This window comes from Chelonia mydas, chromosome 2 (genome assembly GCF_015237465.2).
Source record: "Chelonia mydas isolate rCheMyd1 chromosome 2, rCheMyd1.pri.v2, whole genome shotgun sequence".
In the NCBI taxonomy this organism is placed as follows: domain Eukaryota; kingdom Metazoa; phylum Chordata; order Testudines; family Cheloniidae; genus Chelonia; species Chelonia mydas.
The window spans coordinates 73681580-73698138 of NC_057850.1; the positions used below are offsets into that span (position 1 = coordinate 73681580).

Genomic DNA, 16559 nt, shown 5'->3' on the forward strand with positions numbered 1-16559 from the left:
TGATTTGCTGCCTTCTTGTGACTTACCAGATTTCGAGCCAGATTTTTCCAGTCCTTTGTTCCTGTAGAACCCAGTGTGGCTGGAACATTAGACTGGAAGAGTTTGCAACAAAAACAATATGCAACATTCTGGGGTTTTGAGTACATAAACCGTGGCCTCTTCACTTTGTCACCATTGGGGATTTCACGCCAGTAATGTGTTGGATGGAAACTTCTATTTTCATTGTCTTTGGGGACATGAAGTTTTTCACTTGCTGTGGCCCATGCAGTACAAGGAAGTCCCTCAGGCTACTGCTCAAGTGGTCCACAGTCCTGGATCATCTAGACTTAAGGAACTAAACTCAGCAGCAGCTGTTTCTTGTGCCTCCACCACACTCTTCTCTGATCTACACTTTTCTTCAGGAATGTGCATGGTTACATCCATTTGAGATGGAGATATGGATGCTGCAGTAGCTGCCAGGTCACCTGCACTCTGACTATCTGGAAGATCAGGCATCGTCACCACTCACATCCTCATTGGGGCCGGAAGGCTCACCGTGAACATTTGTGTCTATGTATCTCAGGAGAGCTCCTTCCTGCTTAGATAGAAAAGCTTCCTTTGCTTTCTTTCTTTTTCTTCTTTCACTCATGACTGCTGTTCTGTGCCAGCTATAGTGGCTCTCAACACTCAGTTGAAGGGGACAAATAAGCAGGCTGGTAGCAGGGCCTGAGTGAGGGAAGATATCAGTGTCTTAAGGGCCTAACTGGCTCCTACTACTTCAGTTGACTGCCTGTTCTCCTCAAGTGGGTTCAGGGAAGCAGCAGGAAACAGGAAGCTCCCTGAGAAGCTGATGTTAAATCAGTCCAGGCTTCTGGGGTGCTAGAAAGGTACATAAGAAGCTCCCCCTCCTCTCTCTCCCTGCAGCTCCTGCTGCTTTCTATTAATCCCTCTCTCCTTTTCTCCTGCCTGCAAATTATGTCTCTTGTGCCCTCCTTCCTCCAGCACAGCACTCTGCCATCTCTGTGCATCTAGAGCAGGGAGAATACATATGCACCAGCAGCAGACACAATTTTCTACACTCTGGGTCCTAGTGGATGCCCTCCCCCACACAGTCTGGCACCTGAGGCGGCCACCTCAGTTCACCTCATGGTAAGGCCAGCCCTAGCTGTGATCCAGGTAGCCAATGCAATCACTGGCATTCTGCTATCAAGGGTAGTGACTCTGAGAAATGTGCAGGTCATACTGGATGGCTTTGCTGCAGTGGGGTTCCCTAACTGTGGTGGGGCGATAGATGGAACGCATATCCCTATCTTGGCACCGGACCACCTTGCCAACCAATATATAAACTGCAAGGGGTACTTCTCGATGGTGCTGCAAGCACTGGTGGATCACAAGGGACGTTTCACCAACATCAACATGGGATGGCCGGGAAAGGTGCATGACGCTCGCATCTTTAGGAACTCAGGGTTGTTCAAGCAGTTGCAAGAAGGGACTTACTTCCCAGACCAGAAAATTACCATTGGGGATGTTGAAATGCCAATAGTTATCCTTGGGGACCCAGCCTACTCCTTGCTCCCATAGCTCATGAAGCCATACACAGGCAGCCTGGACAGTAGTAAGGAGCAGTTCAACTTTATGCTGAGCAAGTGCAGAATGGTGGTAGAATGTGCTTTTGGACGTTTAAAAGCTCACTGGAGCTGTTTGCTGACTAGGTTAGACCTCGGCGCAACCAGCATTCTCATTGTTATTGCTGCTTGTTGTGTGCTCCATAATACCTTTGAGAGTAAGGGGGAGATGATTATTGCGGGGTGGGAGGTTGAGGCAAAAATCACCTGGCAGCCGATTTTGAGTGGCCAGACACCAGGGCTATTAGAAGAGCACAGCTAGGCATGCTGCGCATCAGAGAGGCTTTGAAAACCAGTTTCATGACTGGCCAGGCCACGGCGTGAAAACTGTGTGTGTTTCTCCTTGATGCAAATCCACCCCCTTTGTTGATTTTAATTCCCTGTAAGCCAACCACTCTCCCCCCTTCGATCACAGCTGGCAAAGGAAATAAAGTAACGATTGTTTTGAAACCATGCATTCTCCCTTTATTAATTTAAAAAAACTGAGATAACTGACAAGGTAGCCTGGGTGGGGTGGGGTGTGGGAGGAGGGAAGGACAAGGCCACATTGCTTATTGTGACCCCACTACAAATCAAAACTGTTTGAATGAAAGCCTTCTATTGCTTGGGCCACCCTCTGGAGTAGAGTGGCTGGGTGCCCGGAGCCTTCCGCCACGTTCTTGGTTGTCTGGGTGAGGAAGATATAGAACTTGGGGAGGAGGTGAAGCAGTTGTACAATGGATGCAGCGGGGGTCTGTGCTCTTGTTGACTTTCCTGCAGCTCCAACAGACGCTTCATCATGTCTGTTTGCTCCCCCATTAGCCTCAGCATCACCTCCTGCCTCTGCTCTTCGTGTTCACTTAATGCTTTCCTGGCCTCTGCCACTGAATGCCTCCATATATTAAGCTGTGCCCTATCAGTGTGGGAGGACTGCATGAGCTTGGAAAACATGTCATTGTGAGTGCTTTTCCCCCCCCCCCCCACCTTCTAATCTGCGATAACTTCAGGGACGGAGATGATAAGGGGAGGATAGAAACATTTGCACCTGCGGGAGGATAAAAAGGGAGAGTAAAATTTAAGAAGATACATTTCTGAGAATAAAAGGGAGACTCTTTCACAGTGAATCAAGCAACTCACAGTACAGGTGCTTTAGGTACAAGGTTGCATTTTGCCTTTTATATTGAGCGCCTGCCAGTATGGTGACACATCACACACGGCTGGGCAACAGAATTTGGTTTCCAGGCAGCCATGGTAAGCCTTTTAGTACGCGGGGTTGGCTTCTTACACCTTTATAACATGTGGGAATGGTTTCAAACTGCAGTGCCATCCTTTCCCATAGCAAGCAATGCCGGCTGGGTTTCACATTTAAAAGGAGGGGCTGTGGTTTTTGGGTGAATGTGCAGCACACCCCTCCCCCACCCTCACCCCTTTGCATGGCTATTTTCTGAGATGATCCCTTCACCCCTCCCCCGCCGTGTGGCTGTTCTCCGGGATGATCCCTTTTAGCCAAGGACAACAACCAAGCATGAATGAGATCCTTTTACTGTTCCCTTACAAAAATTCCCCTATTTCAACCAGGTGACCATGAATGATATCACTCTCCTGAGGCTAACACAGAAAGATATAGACCGAATGTTGCTTGAATGAGACCAAAACCCAGGACCATTCGCTGCCATGCTTTGTGCTGTAATGATTCCAGAATACTTTCAGAGTACCTCCAGGACAGCTTCATGGAGATGTCCCTGGAGGATTCCCTCTCCATCCCCAGACATTTGAGCAGACTTTTCCAGTAGCTGTACTGGTCGCGAATGCATCTCAATTCTTCAGGGCAAATCAAACATTAAACACTATTGCTTTTAAACCGTGTACTGTAGTTACAAATGTGCACTCACCAGAGCTGCCTTCTCCGGCTTCAGGGTCGGGGATCCCGCCTTGGGAGGGTATTGGCTCCAGGGTGATGTAAAGGTCCTGGCTGCCAGGGAGAATGGATTCACCGCTTGCCTGCTGCGCATTCTCCTCCTCCTCCATAATCACAAAATCCTCCTCCCTGTTGTGTGAGACTTCCCCATTGCAGGTGTCCATGGACAGTGGTGGGGTGGTGTTAGGGTCCCCTCCTAGAATGGCATACAGCTGATCATAGAAGCGGCATGTATGGGGCTGTGACCTGGAGTGACCGTTTGCCTCCTTTGTCTTTTGGTAGGCTTGCCTGAGCTCCTTAACGTTCACGTGGCACTGCTGTGTGTCCCTGTTGTAGCCTCTCTCCACCATGCCCTGTGCGATTTTGGCATACATATTAGCATTTCTTTTTGTTCGGAGTTTGGCTGCACAGATTCTTCTCCCCATATAGCAATCAGATCCAGTGTCTCCCTTTAGGTTCATCCTGGAGCCCATTTGTGATTCTGGGGGGACTGCATGGTCACCTGTGCTGCTGAGCTCGCCACGCTGACCAAACAGGAAATTAAATTCAAAAGTTCCTAGGGTTTTCCTGTGTACCTGGCTAGTGCATCAGAGTTCAAAGTGCTGTCCAGAGTGGTCACTTTGGAGCACTCTGGGTTAGCTCTTGGAGGCCAACACCGCCGAATTGCGTCTGCACTACCCCAAATTCAACCCAGCAAGGTCGATTTTAGCGCTACTCCCCTCACTGGGGAGGAGTACAGAAGTCGATTTTAAGAGTCCTTTAGGTCGATGGAACGGGGTTGGTTGTGTAGACGCATTCATTTTAAAAAATCGACCTCATGCAGCTAAATTCAACCTAACCCCATAGTGTAGACCAGGGTAGAGTTATACTTACCAATGGATTACCAAATTTCAAAGAATTAGAATACAATAAAATGAATAAACATTCCTATTCTCGCCGTTTTCAAGATGTGTACAAATATCTATTTTCTGTTTTAATGTCAACACAATTCTCTTATGCTTCTCACCTTTGCTTTTCATTGGTATTTTGGATGCCATAATGGTATGGTGATGTTGATACTTTATCATAAACACAGGACAATACACTGAGTAATAAACTGACCAATCACAATGGCAGATACAAACAGAAAGACTAGCATTCAGCTCTTCTTGGCTAACTCAAGCCTAGTCTGACTGCTCTTGGAAATACTCAGGTCCCAAATAGCTTTGGCATCAGTCCTGGCTACTAGATTGAAGGTTTGTATTGATAGATATCAGAAATGCCAGTTTCTACAGCTTTCCGATTGGTAAAGGGACAGAACACAGTTTTTACTGTATGTGAAAAGCTGTAGTAATTAATTACCCTGACCTCATAGACATTAAGGTCAGAAGGGACCATTATGATCATCTAGTCTGACCTCCTGCACAATGCAGGCCACAGAATCTCACCCACCCACTCCTGCAATAAACCTCTCACCTATGTCTGAGCTATTGAAGTCCTCTAATCGTGGTTTAAAGACTTCAAGATGCAGAGAATCCTCCAGCAAGTGACCTGTGCACCATGCTGCAGAGGAAGGCGAAAACCCCCCAGGGCCTCTTCCAATTTGCCCTGGAGGAAAATTCCTTCCTGACCTCAAATATGGCAATCAGCTGAACCCTGAGCACGTGGGCAAGATTCACCAGCCAGATACACAGGAGAGAATTCTCTGTAGTAACTCAGATTCCACCCCAATTTACATCCCATCACTCGCCATTGGGCCTATTTACCATGAATAGTTAAAGATCAATTAATTGCCAAAATCATGTTATCCCATCATACCATCTCCTCCATAAACTCCTGCCAAAAGCAGCAAAGAACAGGTGAGAAATGTTGTAAACCTTCCTCTGACATGCTGACTAATAATTTCTTTTAGAATGTTGAAGATGATATTTGTATGTGTTTGCTCAGTTTCAACTTCTGTATGAGAAAAAGGAGTGAGATACGTGGCTTTTCCATTTTTGCTTAAGGTACTAATAAAACCTATTTATGTATTGCAAGGACATTAGGAAAGACCTGAGTCAGTGCCATTTCCTATCGAATGAAGAATTAGCCCACTCCAGGAGTCCAAACCCTTCTTGACTGCTTAGAAATTGGCACAAGATTCCCCCCCACCCCCCGCACCCCAATTTATATTTAGCAACTTTGGTGCAAAATGCTGTGAAAGACACTGCAAATAAGGCAAAGCTAGAAGAATAAGCTACATGATTTTGGACTTGAATGAAGTGTGAAGAGATGATTTTGGGAGCATTGCGGGAACATACTCAAGATGACAAGTGCTTGGACTAGAATTTAATTATTACCCTTTTCTTCATATATACATTTTTGATGTGCACTGTGATTATTATTAAATCCTACTTAATCTGACTGAATAAAAGTGTCAAGAAAGGTGCAGGCAGGTGCTATTCCCACTTCTTTTCAAAACAGGTTGGCATGCAATTTAGTATTCCAGTCCTATTCTGGTCTGTTGAGTGTGTGATGTGACAAATATTCAGTCAAGTTTATTGTCACTTGTGACCCCAGCAGAATTTTAACGTACTGTAGGTTTCCACATGTGAAAGGCTTGGGCAATAACCTACTGTGCCACTTAGTCTCCAAGGCACTGCTTCTGTCAATTAATATTTCTGTCTAAATCTTGCAGTTAGGTTAAAGGGCAAGTAAGCAAAGTGTACTGAGATAGCAGAATAAAAAAGTAAGACAAATGACATGGCATATTAACAATCAAGTGACACTTATTTCCAGCCTCCAGATTATAAATGAAAATAATGTGGAAAAAGCCTTGACAGCTGCTGTCCAACATCTTGAAACAATGACATGACTTCTACTATAAATTCTCCTTTTGGGGGTTTGCAACTTGCTCATAACAATTTAACTCTGGGGTGAAACATGGCATATAAACTGTCAGTGTAGGAGTAAATGTTTAAAGTTTAATTTTTTTGCAGTATTTAATTGGATTTGTTTTAGCTTCTTAGACTAGGCAAACAAATGTGTTCATGTTTGATCTGCTAAACTCCAGAAGGAAAATGGCTAATTTTAAAACTTGGACATTTTAGGCATTTATCCCATATAGGGTTGCCAACTTTCTAATTGTATAAAAACCAAACACCCTTGCCCTGCCCCTTCCCCAAAGCCACACCTCTTCCCACCCCTTTTCACTCCATCCCCCCTCCCTCTGTAGCTTGCTTTCCCCCAACCCCCACCCTCATGCACTTTCACAGGTTTGGGGCAAGGGGTTGTGGTATGGGAAGGGGTGAGGGCTGCAGCTGGGGATGTGGGCTCTGGGGTGGGGCTGGGGGGGCTCAGGAGGGGGCTCTGGGATGGGGCTGAGGGTTTCGGAGTGCAGGAGGGGGCTCAGGGCTGGGGCAGGGTATTGGGGTGCGGGGGAGGGGGTGGTTGGGGTATGGGCTCTGGGCGGGTGGTGCTTACCGCAGACGGTTCCCGGCCAATGGGAGCTGCGGAGCCAGTGTTCAGGGTGGGGGCAGCGTACGGAGCCCCTTGACCCCTGCGCCTAGGAGCCAGACATGCCGGCTGCTTCTGGGAGCCACACGGAGCCAGGGCAGGCAGGGAGCCTGCCTTAGCCCTGCTGCGCCACTGACCGGACTTTAAGCAGGCTGGTCAGCAGTACTGACTGGAGCCACCAGGGTCCTTTTTGGCTGGGCATTCTGGTTGAAAAACAGACGCCCAGCAACCCTAATACCATATGTTTGACTTTGTTTTGAAGATAATTAAATTTGAAAATTGACAGCTAAATAGGTAGATTACACTTAGTCGTGTTTTTAATTGTAATTCAGACTATAATTTATAGTAATATTTTACATTCTATTAGCAGCAAGTTTTACAGGCAATTGAATATAAGATATCGCAGTTACTGCAAAGAGTGTCATGCAACTGGGGCTCTGTATCTTTGGCCTAACTTAGGAGGTGCATGTAGAATTTAAGAAATATAGAAACTCAATGCTCTGAAAACTAAATAATGTAGGCATAGCCACTTTTAAATTCATCACAATTTGATGCAGGGATCATATAACTATGGGCATGATCCTGCAACTGGACATGTGTAAGTGGACTTCTGCAACTGTTCAGAGCTCCATTGACTTCAATCTCTGTAAGACTGCAAAGATCCACCATGTGGATCTGATTGCAGGACCAGGGCCCCCATGTTTTGAGCATAGCACCTCGGAAGTCAAAGGCTAACGTCAATTCTAATGTAGACAAAGTTTAAATGTTGAAAAAATAAGGTTCCACAAAACCAAAGATTTGTTTCTGGTGGGGTCCCATGGGGATTGGTGCTTGCCCTATGCTGTTTAACATTTTTTTCTATGACCTGAAATAATAAATACATAAAATAATCACTGATAAAGTTTGCAGATGACACAAAAATTGGGGGAGCGGTAAATAATGAAGAGGACACGTCACTGATACAGAGCGATCTGGATTGGTTGGTAAACTGGGTGAAAGCAAATACTTTACATTTTAATATGGTTAAATGTAAATGTTCACATCTAGGAACAAAGACTGTAGACCATACTTGCTCTATTGCTTACTCTATTCTGGGAAGCAGTGACTCAGAAAAAGATTTGGGGGTCGTGATGGATAATCAACTGAACATAAACTCCCAGTGCAACACTGGCCAAAAGGGCTAATGTGATCCTTAGCTGCATAAACAGGGGAATCTCAAGCAGGAATAGAGAGGTTATTTTATCTCTTTATTTGGCACTGGTGTGACTGCTACTGGAATACTGTGTTCAGTTCTGGTGTCCACAATTCAAGAAGGGGTGGGCATGGAGGGCAAAAGAGGCACACAAAGAGGTCCTGTCATGGGGGGTAAATGGGGGGATTGGGAGAAGGATGGGCACAAAGCCCCTGGCAAGTGGTGGGGTGGGGAATAGGAAGCCTTGGTATGGGGAGGAAGAATGGGGGACATTCTGAACCCCTGGCAGGATGAGAATGGGGGGACCTCAAGGGAGTACCTGAAATGGGGGTGGGGGAAGAGAACAGAAGGGTGGCACAAAGGAAGCTTATAAGGGAAGTGGGAAAAATGGAGGGATGCAAGGAGCCCCAGGTGTGTGCAATAAGCTCACCTACACAAGATATCAAGTGTGTGATACCCCTTGCAGTATAACATCTCTATTCATACTCTCAATATTCCCATTTATATATCCAAGCATCACATTAGTTCTTTTGACTGCAGTGCCTCACTGAGAGCTCATGTTCAGCTGATTATCCATCATGACCCCTGTGACAGGTTGCCTCCCCCTCCTTCAGGGTGCCATCTGATGTACTGGGGTACCACTGAGCCCACCAGTCTGGGTTACCTTACAGTGCCCTGCTGAGCCAGGCCCTCAAGCCTCCTCCAGCACACACGCAAGTAGGACCACACCCAGCTGCAGAAACACCCAGACACTGAGATCAGCTCTGTGTGGGAATTGCCCAGCACTCAATAGCACACCCCCTCTGGAGTGTAAACCCAAAATTGTCTTGCACTGCACAGAATATTGTACAGCATAAGTTTATGAAATTCGCTCCCTCCCTCAACGTGGAGGAAGATATGCACAGCTTTTTGCCCCCCACCCGCTTATGAATTGCACAAACTGGTTAAGAGAAAACAAAACAAGTTTATTAACTACAAAGGATAGATTTTCAGTGATTATAAGGGATAGCAAACAGATCAAAGCAGATTACTGAGCAAATAAAGCAAACACACAAACTAAACTTAATACACTAAAGAAACTGGATACAAGTAATAATTTCTCACCCTAAATGTTGTTTTAAGCTGGTTGCAGAGTTTCTTGAAGATAAACTGCTCTTGTGTGCAGCTTAGATCTCCAGGTATTCCTTTCACAGGCCAGACACCTTCTAGCCTGGGTCCAGTCCTTTCTTCCCCAGATCAGTCTTAGATGTTTTCAGCAGTCATCTTGAGTGGGGATTCAGTGAAGAACTGACCTAGATTAACTCACTTCCCTGCCTTAAATTGGATTTACATATGGTGGGAATCCTTTGTTTCCCAGTTTGGTTCCCACTCCTTATTAGTGGGAAAATACTAGTAGGCCAAGATAGGGTCCGGTACCAGGTGACATGATCACATGACCCTGCAGTGTCAAGGCAGCATCCCAGGAAGCTTCTCGGGAAGGTGGGAGATTAGCATCTTCAAAGTCCTATTGTTCCGCCTACTGGCTCATTGACTAACCAGCCAGACTGATTGCATTTTGTCTGGTGGGCATTCCCCAGGTGCAAACTCTTCTGTAATTGATGCATAGTCCATATTCCTAACTTCAGATACAGAAATGATACATGCATATAAATAGGATAATCATATTCAGTATATCATAGCCTTTCCAATGATACCTCACATGACCCATCTTGCATAAACTACATCTTAGATATGCCATATTTATATCATAATATTTTATGAAGAATATGGGGAGTAGCATCACAACCCCCAAGTCCTTTCCAGAGTCACTGTTTCCCAAGATGTAGTCCCCCACCTTTAAGTATGGTCTGTATTCTTTGTTCATAGATGTATAATTTTACATCTGATTATATTTAAATGCATATTGTTTGCTTGTGCCCAGTTTACCAGGCCATCCATATTGCTCTGTATCAGTGACCTCTCCATGGTGGCACGTATAATAGGCTGGGGAAGGCTGTGCCTCCCCAAACAGCTCTGCATGGCCCCGCCCCCGAGACCCTCTCCTGCTTACAGCTAGTTGGCCCCAGCCCAGGCAGGCTGCTCCAAGTTCCAGGAAGCCTGCTGGGGCTAGACTCTGGAGCTAGGGCGGCTGGAACTTGGGGTGGCTGGGGCCATGCCGCCCAGCGCTCCAGGGCTGGAGATGCTGGGGCTGCACCACCCGGTGCTCTGGGGCTGGAGCACTCACTGCCTATCTAGTGCTCCAGAGCTGGGGAGTGCATTACACCCGCCTGCCTGATGCTCTGCAAGGTTAAGGATACTACATCCCCACTCTTAAGTTCTTAACCCAAACTTTTAAGTTCATCAAAAAAGACTTTAATGGGAGCAGAGTTAAACCAGAATTTAGCACTTTTAGAAATCCCCTTCACTACCTCTACAAACCAGAATAGATCATGTTTAACAATATAAAGTGTTATAAACAACATAGGCAAGGAAACAAAGTTGCCTACATTATTTGTAAATTAATTTGCCAGTGTTACCAACTCTCACAATTTTATTCTAAGTCTCACAATATTTGATATTTTCTTAAAAGTTGAAGCTTCAGGAGTCATGTGAGTACACAAAACACTCTTTTTTTTTTTTAAAGCAGATTTCTAGCCTCATAGTTGTGGCAAAAAAGCTTGAAACCACAAACCCTAAAAGCTGAAGAACCAAGGGGCAAATAAAAAGGACTCAAAATATATTATTTTTTAAATCTCATGATTTTTAAATCAATCTGTTGAATTGCGGGGGCTCATGATTTTTTGATCATTAGTGGAGGCAGTATTACTGTGCATGTTTAAAATCAATTCTGTTTCAGTATCGTAAAGATAACATTAATCTCTTTCTTTTCCTGGAGCACCAAGTTTTACACACACTCTGCTCTTTGGAAAGGCTGTGCATTGGCAGCACAGAAGGCAAGGGAGGGAAACAAACATGCACAGTGACAAGCGGGTGATACAAAGCATGTGTGCAAAATGCTGGACAGAGAGATGTAAAATAACAGTATTTAGTACTTGCGCAGTATAGTGCTTTACAGCCCTGGAATTCTACGTGCCTTACAAAGATGGGTCAGTATCATTATCCCCAGATGAAAAACCTGACAGCCCCAGAGATCAGTGGCAGAACTAAGAAGAGAACCCAGGAGTCCTGATGCCTTGGCTGGTGCTAGGGTTGCCAGGCGTCCAGTTTTCGATCAGAATGCCTGGTTGAAAAGGGCCATTGGCAGCTCCAGCTGGCACCGCCCACCGGGCCATTAAAAGTCTGGTTGGCGGAGCAGTGGGGGCCCAGGGCTAAGGCAGGCTCCTGGCCTGCCCTGGCTCTGTGTGGGTCCCGGAAGCAGCCGCCAAGTCCCTGTGGTCCGTAGGGGCATGGGTGGCCAGGGAAGCGCCGTGCGCCGCCCCTGCCCCCCGTGCTGGCTCCGCAGCTCCCCTTGGCCAGGACCCGCAACCAATGGGAGCTGCAGGGGCAGCAGGAGCCCGCACCCCAACCTCCTGCCCCAGCCCTGAGCCCCCTTCTGCATCCCAACCCCCCCATCCCAGCCCCACCCCAGAGCCTGCACCTCCAGCTGGAGCCCTCACCCCTCCCCACCCCAACCCCTTGCCCCAGCCCGGAGCCCCCTTCTGCACCCCAGGGCCAAGGGGAAGGCGCGAGGCAGGGGTGTTTGGTTTTGTGCGACTAGAAAGTTGGCAACCCTAGCTGGGGCAGGTTGGTGGCGAGGAGTTTGGGGCCCTAGTACCTCATGTTGGCCCCCCGCCTTGGCTGGCTACATCCCACAGCCGCCCCCCAGCCCGCCAGGACAAGAGGTAGCGCGGCAAGCTGGACGGGCAGGGACGGGAGCCCCCTCCCGCTCGCACCCTGGGCCCCTCCCGGGCCCCGCAGGAGTGGGGTGACAACAACTGTCCGGCTCGGCCGAAGGAAGGGCGGCCCGGCGCTGTGCAGCCAATGACCCCGCTCCCCGCGGGTCAGCGCTCAGGGACATGGGGCTGGGCCGCCCCGGGCGCGGGGGCGTCGCCTCCTGGCAAGGAGAGGGGGATTTGCCGACGCTCCCTAGCTGCCCGCCCTCGCGCGGGAGGTGGCTGCCGTTGCCTGGAGACGGGACTAACGAACTCCGAGAGGAGAATCCAACGCCCCCAACCGCCACGGGGGCGGCGGCAATCGTCCGCAGCCCGGGAGCGGGCGGGGTCCTGCCCTGCTCTGCCTGGCCGCTGGGGGACGCAGCACGTGAGTAGCGGGGACTGGGCGGGGCCCGGTGCCGCGGGGCGGGTGGATTCCTGAGCAGACACCGCGGCCGCGGGCCTCAAGCGGCTGCGGACGAGGCAGCACCGTGTGACCAGCCCTCTGGCCTCCGCGTGGGGGACTTGTCTGGGCTGGGGGGTGACTCCCCGTGGAGCTCCCCAAGCGTGGCCGCAGGCAGGCTCCGCTCCTCGGTCTCCCGCGCCGCGTCCCTCTCTCCTAGACAGTCTCCTCTCCTTCCCCGCCAGGCCAGCACTGCCCCCGCCCCATTGCTGTGTCCTCGCTCTGCCCCGCCTCCCTCCTGCCCCTCAGTGCTGTACCTGGCCTGTTGCTTCTACCCCCTAGCTCTGCATGCAACGCCCCTTCCCTTCCCCTAGCCAGGCTCTGCTGCTCCTCCCCTCCCGCAGCGCTGCACCCACCCCACTGCTTCTCCTGCCAGGCTTGTACTCCCCATCCTCCCCCTCTGCTGGATAACCTCTGCTCCCATCCCCCAGCACTGCTCCTGCCCTACTGTTTCTACCCTGCTTTGTCACACCTGAACCCCTCCTTTGAATCAAAAAGAAAAGGAGTACTTGTGGCACCTTAGAGACTAACCAATTTATTTGAGCATAAGCTTTCGTGAGCTACAGCTCACTTTATCCGATGCATACTGTGGAAACTGCAGAAGACATTATATACACAGAAACCATGAAACAATACCTCCTCCCACCCCGCTCTCCTGCTGGTAATAGCTTATCTAAAGTGACCACTCTCCTTGCAATGTGTATGATAATCAAGTTGGGCCATTTCCAGCATAAATCCAGGTTTTCTCACCCCCCCCCCCCCCCCCCCCCCAACCTCACTCTCCTGCTGGTAATATCCCATCCAAAGCGACCACTCTCTTTACAATGTGTATGATAATCAAGGTGGGCCATTTCCAGCACAAATCCAGGTTTTCTCACCCCCCCCTTCCAAAAACCATACACACAAACTCACTCTCCTGCTGCTAATAGCTTATCCAAAGTGACCACTCTCCCTACAATTTGCATTATGCAAGGTAGCGTATTCCCCCTTGTTTCCCCCCCCCCGACGTTCTGGTTAAACTTGGATTTATGCTGGAAATGGCCCACCTTGCTTATCATACACATTGTAAGAAGAGTGGTCACTTTGGATAAGCTATTACCAGCAGGAGAGTGAGTTTGTGTGTATGGTTTTTGGAGGGGGGGGGTGAGAAAACCTGGATTTGTGCTGGAAATGGCCCACCTTGATTATCATACACATTGTAAAGAGAGTGGTCACTTTGGATGGGCTATTACCAGCAGGAGAGTGAGTTTGTGGGGGGGGGAGGGCAGAGGGTGAGAAAACCTGGATTTGTGCTGGAAATGGCCCAACTTTATTATCATACACATTGCAAGGAGAGTGATCACTTTAGATAAGCTATTATCAGCAGGAGAGTGGGGTGGGAGGAGGTATTGTTTCATGGTCTCTGTGTATATAATGTCTTCTGCAGTTTCCACAGTATGCATCCGATGAAGTGAGCTGTAGCTCACGAAAGCTTATGCTCAAATAAATTGGTTAGTCTCTAAGGTGCCACAAGTACTCCTTTTCTTTTTGCGAATACAGACTAACACGGCTGTTACTCTGAAACCTATCCTTTGAATCAGGCTCTGCACCCACCCCACTGCTCTATCCCGGCTCTGCAGCCCTTCATTCACCTGGGCTGGAGGTCCTGTCCAGTCCTATGATTCTATGATCCCCATTTCTGGTCAGGAAAAAATGAGTGTAGAGACTATAGTTAGGTTTGAAGTAAAGTGTCTCTCTCACCTTGTACACAGAAGGGGCTTTCAAAGTGGAGTTAAGTGGGAGAGGAAGAACAGGGCATGACTGGCAGCAATGGCAGACCACTGCTTGGGGATGGACTTTGATCTCAGTCTCTCATCACAGACCTGGGTAGGCAGTTCTGAAACAAGCCCCCAAGAAAAGAGTCAGAGTGTGAATGTCTCCCCTTGAAGGAATTGGAAGTCCCAGGGCTCCTGTTGCCTGGGGGTCCTGTAGTAGACTGTGTAACATTTTTCTTGGTTTGGGTGGGACAGAGCACTTCCCTCCCTTATTTTGGTATCTGGATTCAACTGCCTTAAGTAGTTGCTGGAGTTTGGGGTCTTTCATAGTAGATAAAATTTGTAAAAGTATATTTTTGACAATCCTAAACCCAAACATTTAATTTCCCTTTGTACTTAATATCCAATTGTACTAGTATTTAAAGTGACTTAAATGTCATAGTAAATTATTTTTATTGACTTTTATAATTTGCCTATCATGTAGGGCTTAGGGGTAGGAATAGAAAATAGAAACAGTTTTTTTCTTTGGAAAAAAAGCATACGCACCAAGTTAGGGTATTGCATAATTTTACATAACATTTCTAGATTTCTAGACCTTCTGCCTTAACAGTATGAGCAAGAAACAATATTGAATATTGATAACATTATGCCTCTTTTAAGCTCACCATTCTTTACTTCCTAAGGGCTTGTCTACACAAAATGTTACTTCCAAAGTGGCTTGTCTCCCACTTTAACTATAGTGATATAATTAAAGCATTATTATTATACTGGTAGTTATACCAGTATATGAAGGTTCTTTTTACTGTTATAGCTATTGACTCACGGGAGGGAGATTGAGTATTATACCAGGATAACTATATTGTTTTAAAAAAAAAAAAAAAACTAACCCCCTAACCAACATAGTTGTACCAGTACGAAAACGGTGTGTACAGCAGGCCTAAGTATTGAACTCTTTTTATTATGTGTCTGAATTGTGTTGTCTTTGATTTAGTATATAGGCTCCTTTTGGCATTGACTTTTTTTGTATAGTACCACGAATCCATTAGTGCTCGGTATAAGTACAGGTTTCAGAGTAACAGCCATGTTAGTCTGTATTTGCAAAAAGAAAAGGAGTACTTGTGGCACCTTAGAGACTAACCAATTTATTTGAGCATAAGCTTTCGTGAGCTACAGCTCACTTCATCGGATGCATACTATGGAAAATACTAACCAATTTATTTGAGCATAAGCTTTCGTGAGCTACAGCTCACTTCATCGGATGCATACTGTGGAAAATACTGTATTTTCCACAGTATGCATCCGATGAAGTGAGCTGTAGCTCACGAAAGCTTATGCTCAAATAAATTGGTTAGTCTCTAAGGTGCCACAAGTACTCCTTTTCTTTTTGCAGTATAAGTACAGTTATGTAGAATCCTGTAAACCTAACAATTTAAAAACAATCCCCTTTTCCTGCACTCAGAATGGTATGTTTTAAATTAATCAAGTAAAACTTTTGGGATGTTTTCAAACTATCCAAAGTGCTTTTATTTGAATACAATTGAAAATAGTTATTTAATTTGAGTTATTGAGCTGTGGAGCACAAACTGAGAAACATTTAAATGTTAGTTTTATTCTTGCTGCATTTTTATGCTGTAACTAGGTGTGTGGGTGTGCATGCTTGCCTATGTTGTTTTTTGTTCTTTTATGTGGGAAAGAGAAGGAAGTGTTAGCTTGTTGCCTTCAGCTGCTCCAGTCATTATTGAGATACTGATGATTTCCTCTACTATTTTCTCTGTTTTAATCCTTCCCCCAAGCCCTCCTTCAAGGCCCCTTTCAAATAGCAAGCCCCTGAGTGCAACCCAAACACTTTTTAATATATTTAACACCATTTTAAAAGCTAGACATAAAGCGGGGTTTGGGGTGGAGGCTGATAGCTTGTGACCCCCCCCATGTAATAACCTCGCGACCCTATGAGGGGTCCCGACCCTCAGTTTGAGAACCCCCGCTGAAAGGTAATGCAGTGTAGTTGCCTTGAATGGTCCCTTAAAATATGTGCTAACTACTTATGCTAAACAGTCTGTTCCACTCTGCATTGAGCTGTGAGGCTTGGAGTACCTTTCCTAGACCTTGCATGGTGACAGGTTTCAATGGTAGCCGTGTTAGTTTGTATCAGCAGAAAAAACGAGGAGACCTTGTGGCACCTTAGAGACTAACCAATTTATTTGGGCATAAGCTTTCGTGGGCTAGAACCCACTTCATCAGATGTATGAAGTAAAAGATACAGGAGCAGGTATGAATACATGAAAGGATGTGGTTTGCTTTTCCAAGTGTTAGGTCAGTCTAAT

At 47.0% G+C, this 16559-nt stretch overlaps 1 protein-coding gene across 1 annotated transcript in view; it reads left to right on the forward strand.

Moving 5' to 3' along the window:
- Positions 1-12148: 12148 nt before the first annotated feature.
- The window catches only part of CCDC178 (coiled-coil domain containing 178), a 347460-nt gene continuing 343049 nt past the window's right edge, over positions 12149-16559 (forward strand). The window contains exon 1 of the mRNA XM_037892683.2: positions 12149-12406. Coding sequence (XP_037748611.2) covers positions 12163-12406 — 244 coding nt within the window. The 5' untranslated portion in view covers positions 12149-12162. The remainder of the gene's footprint in view (positions 12407-16559) is intronic.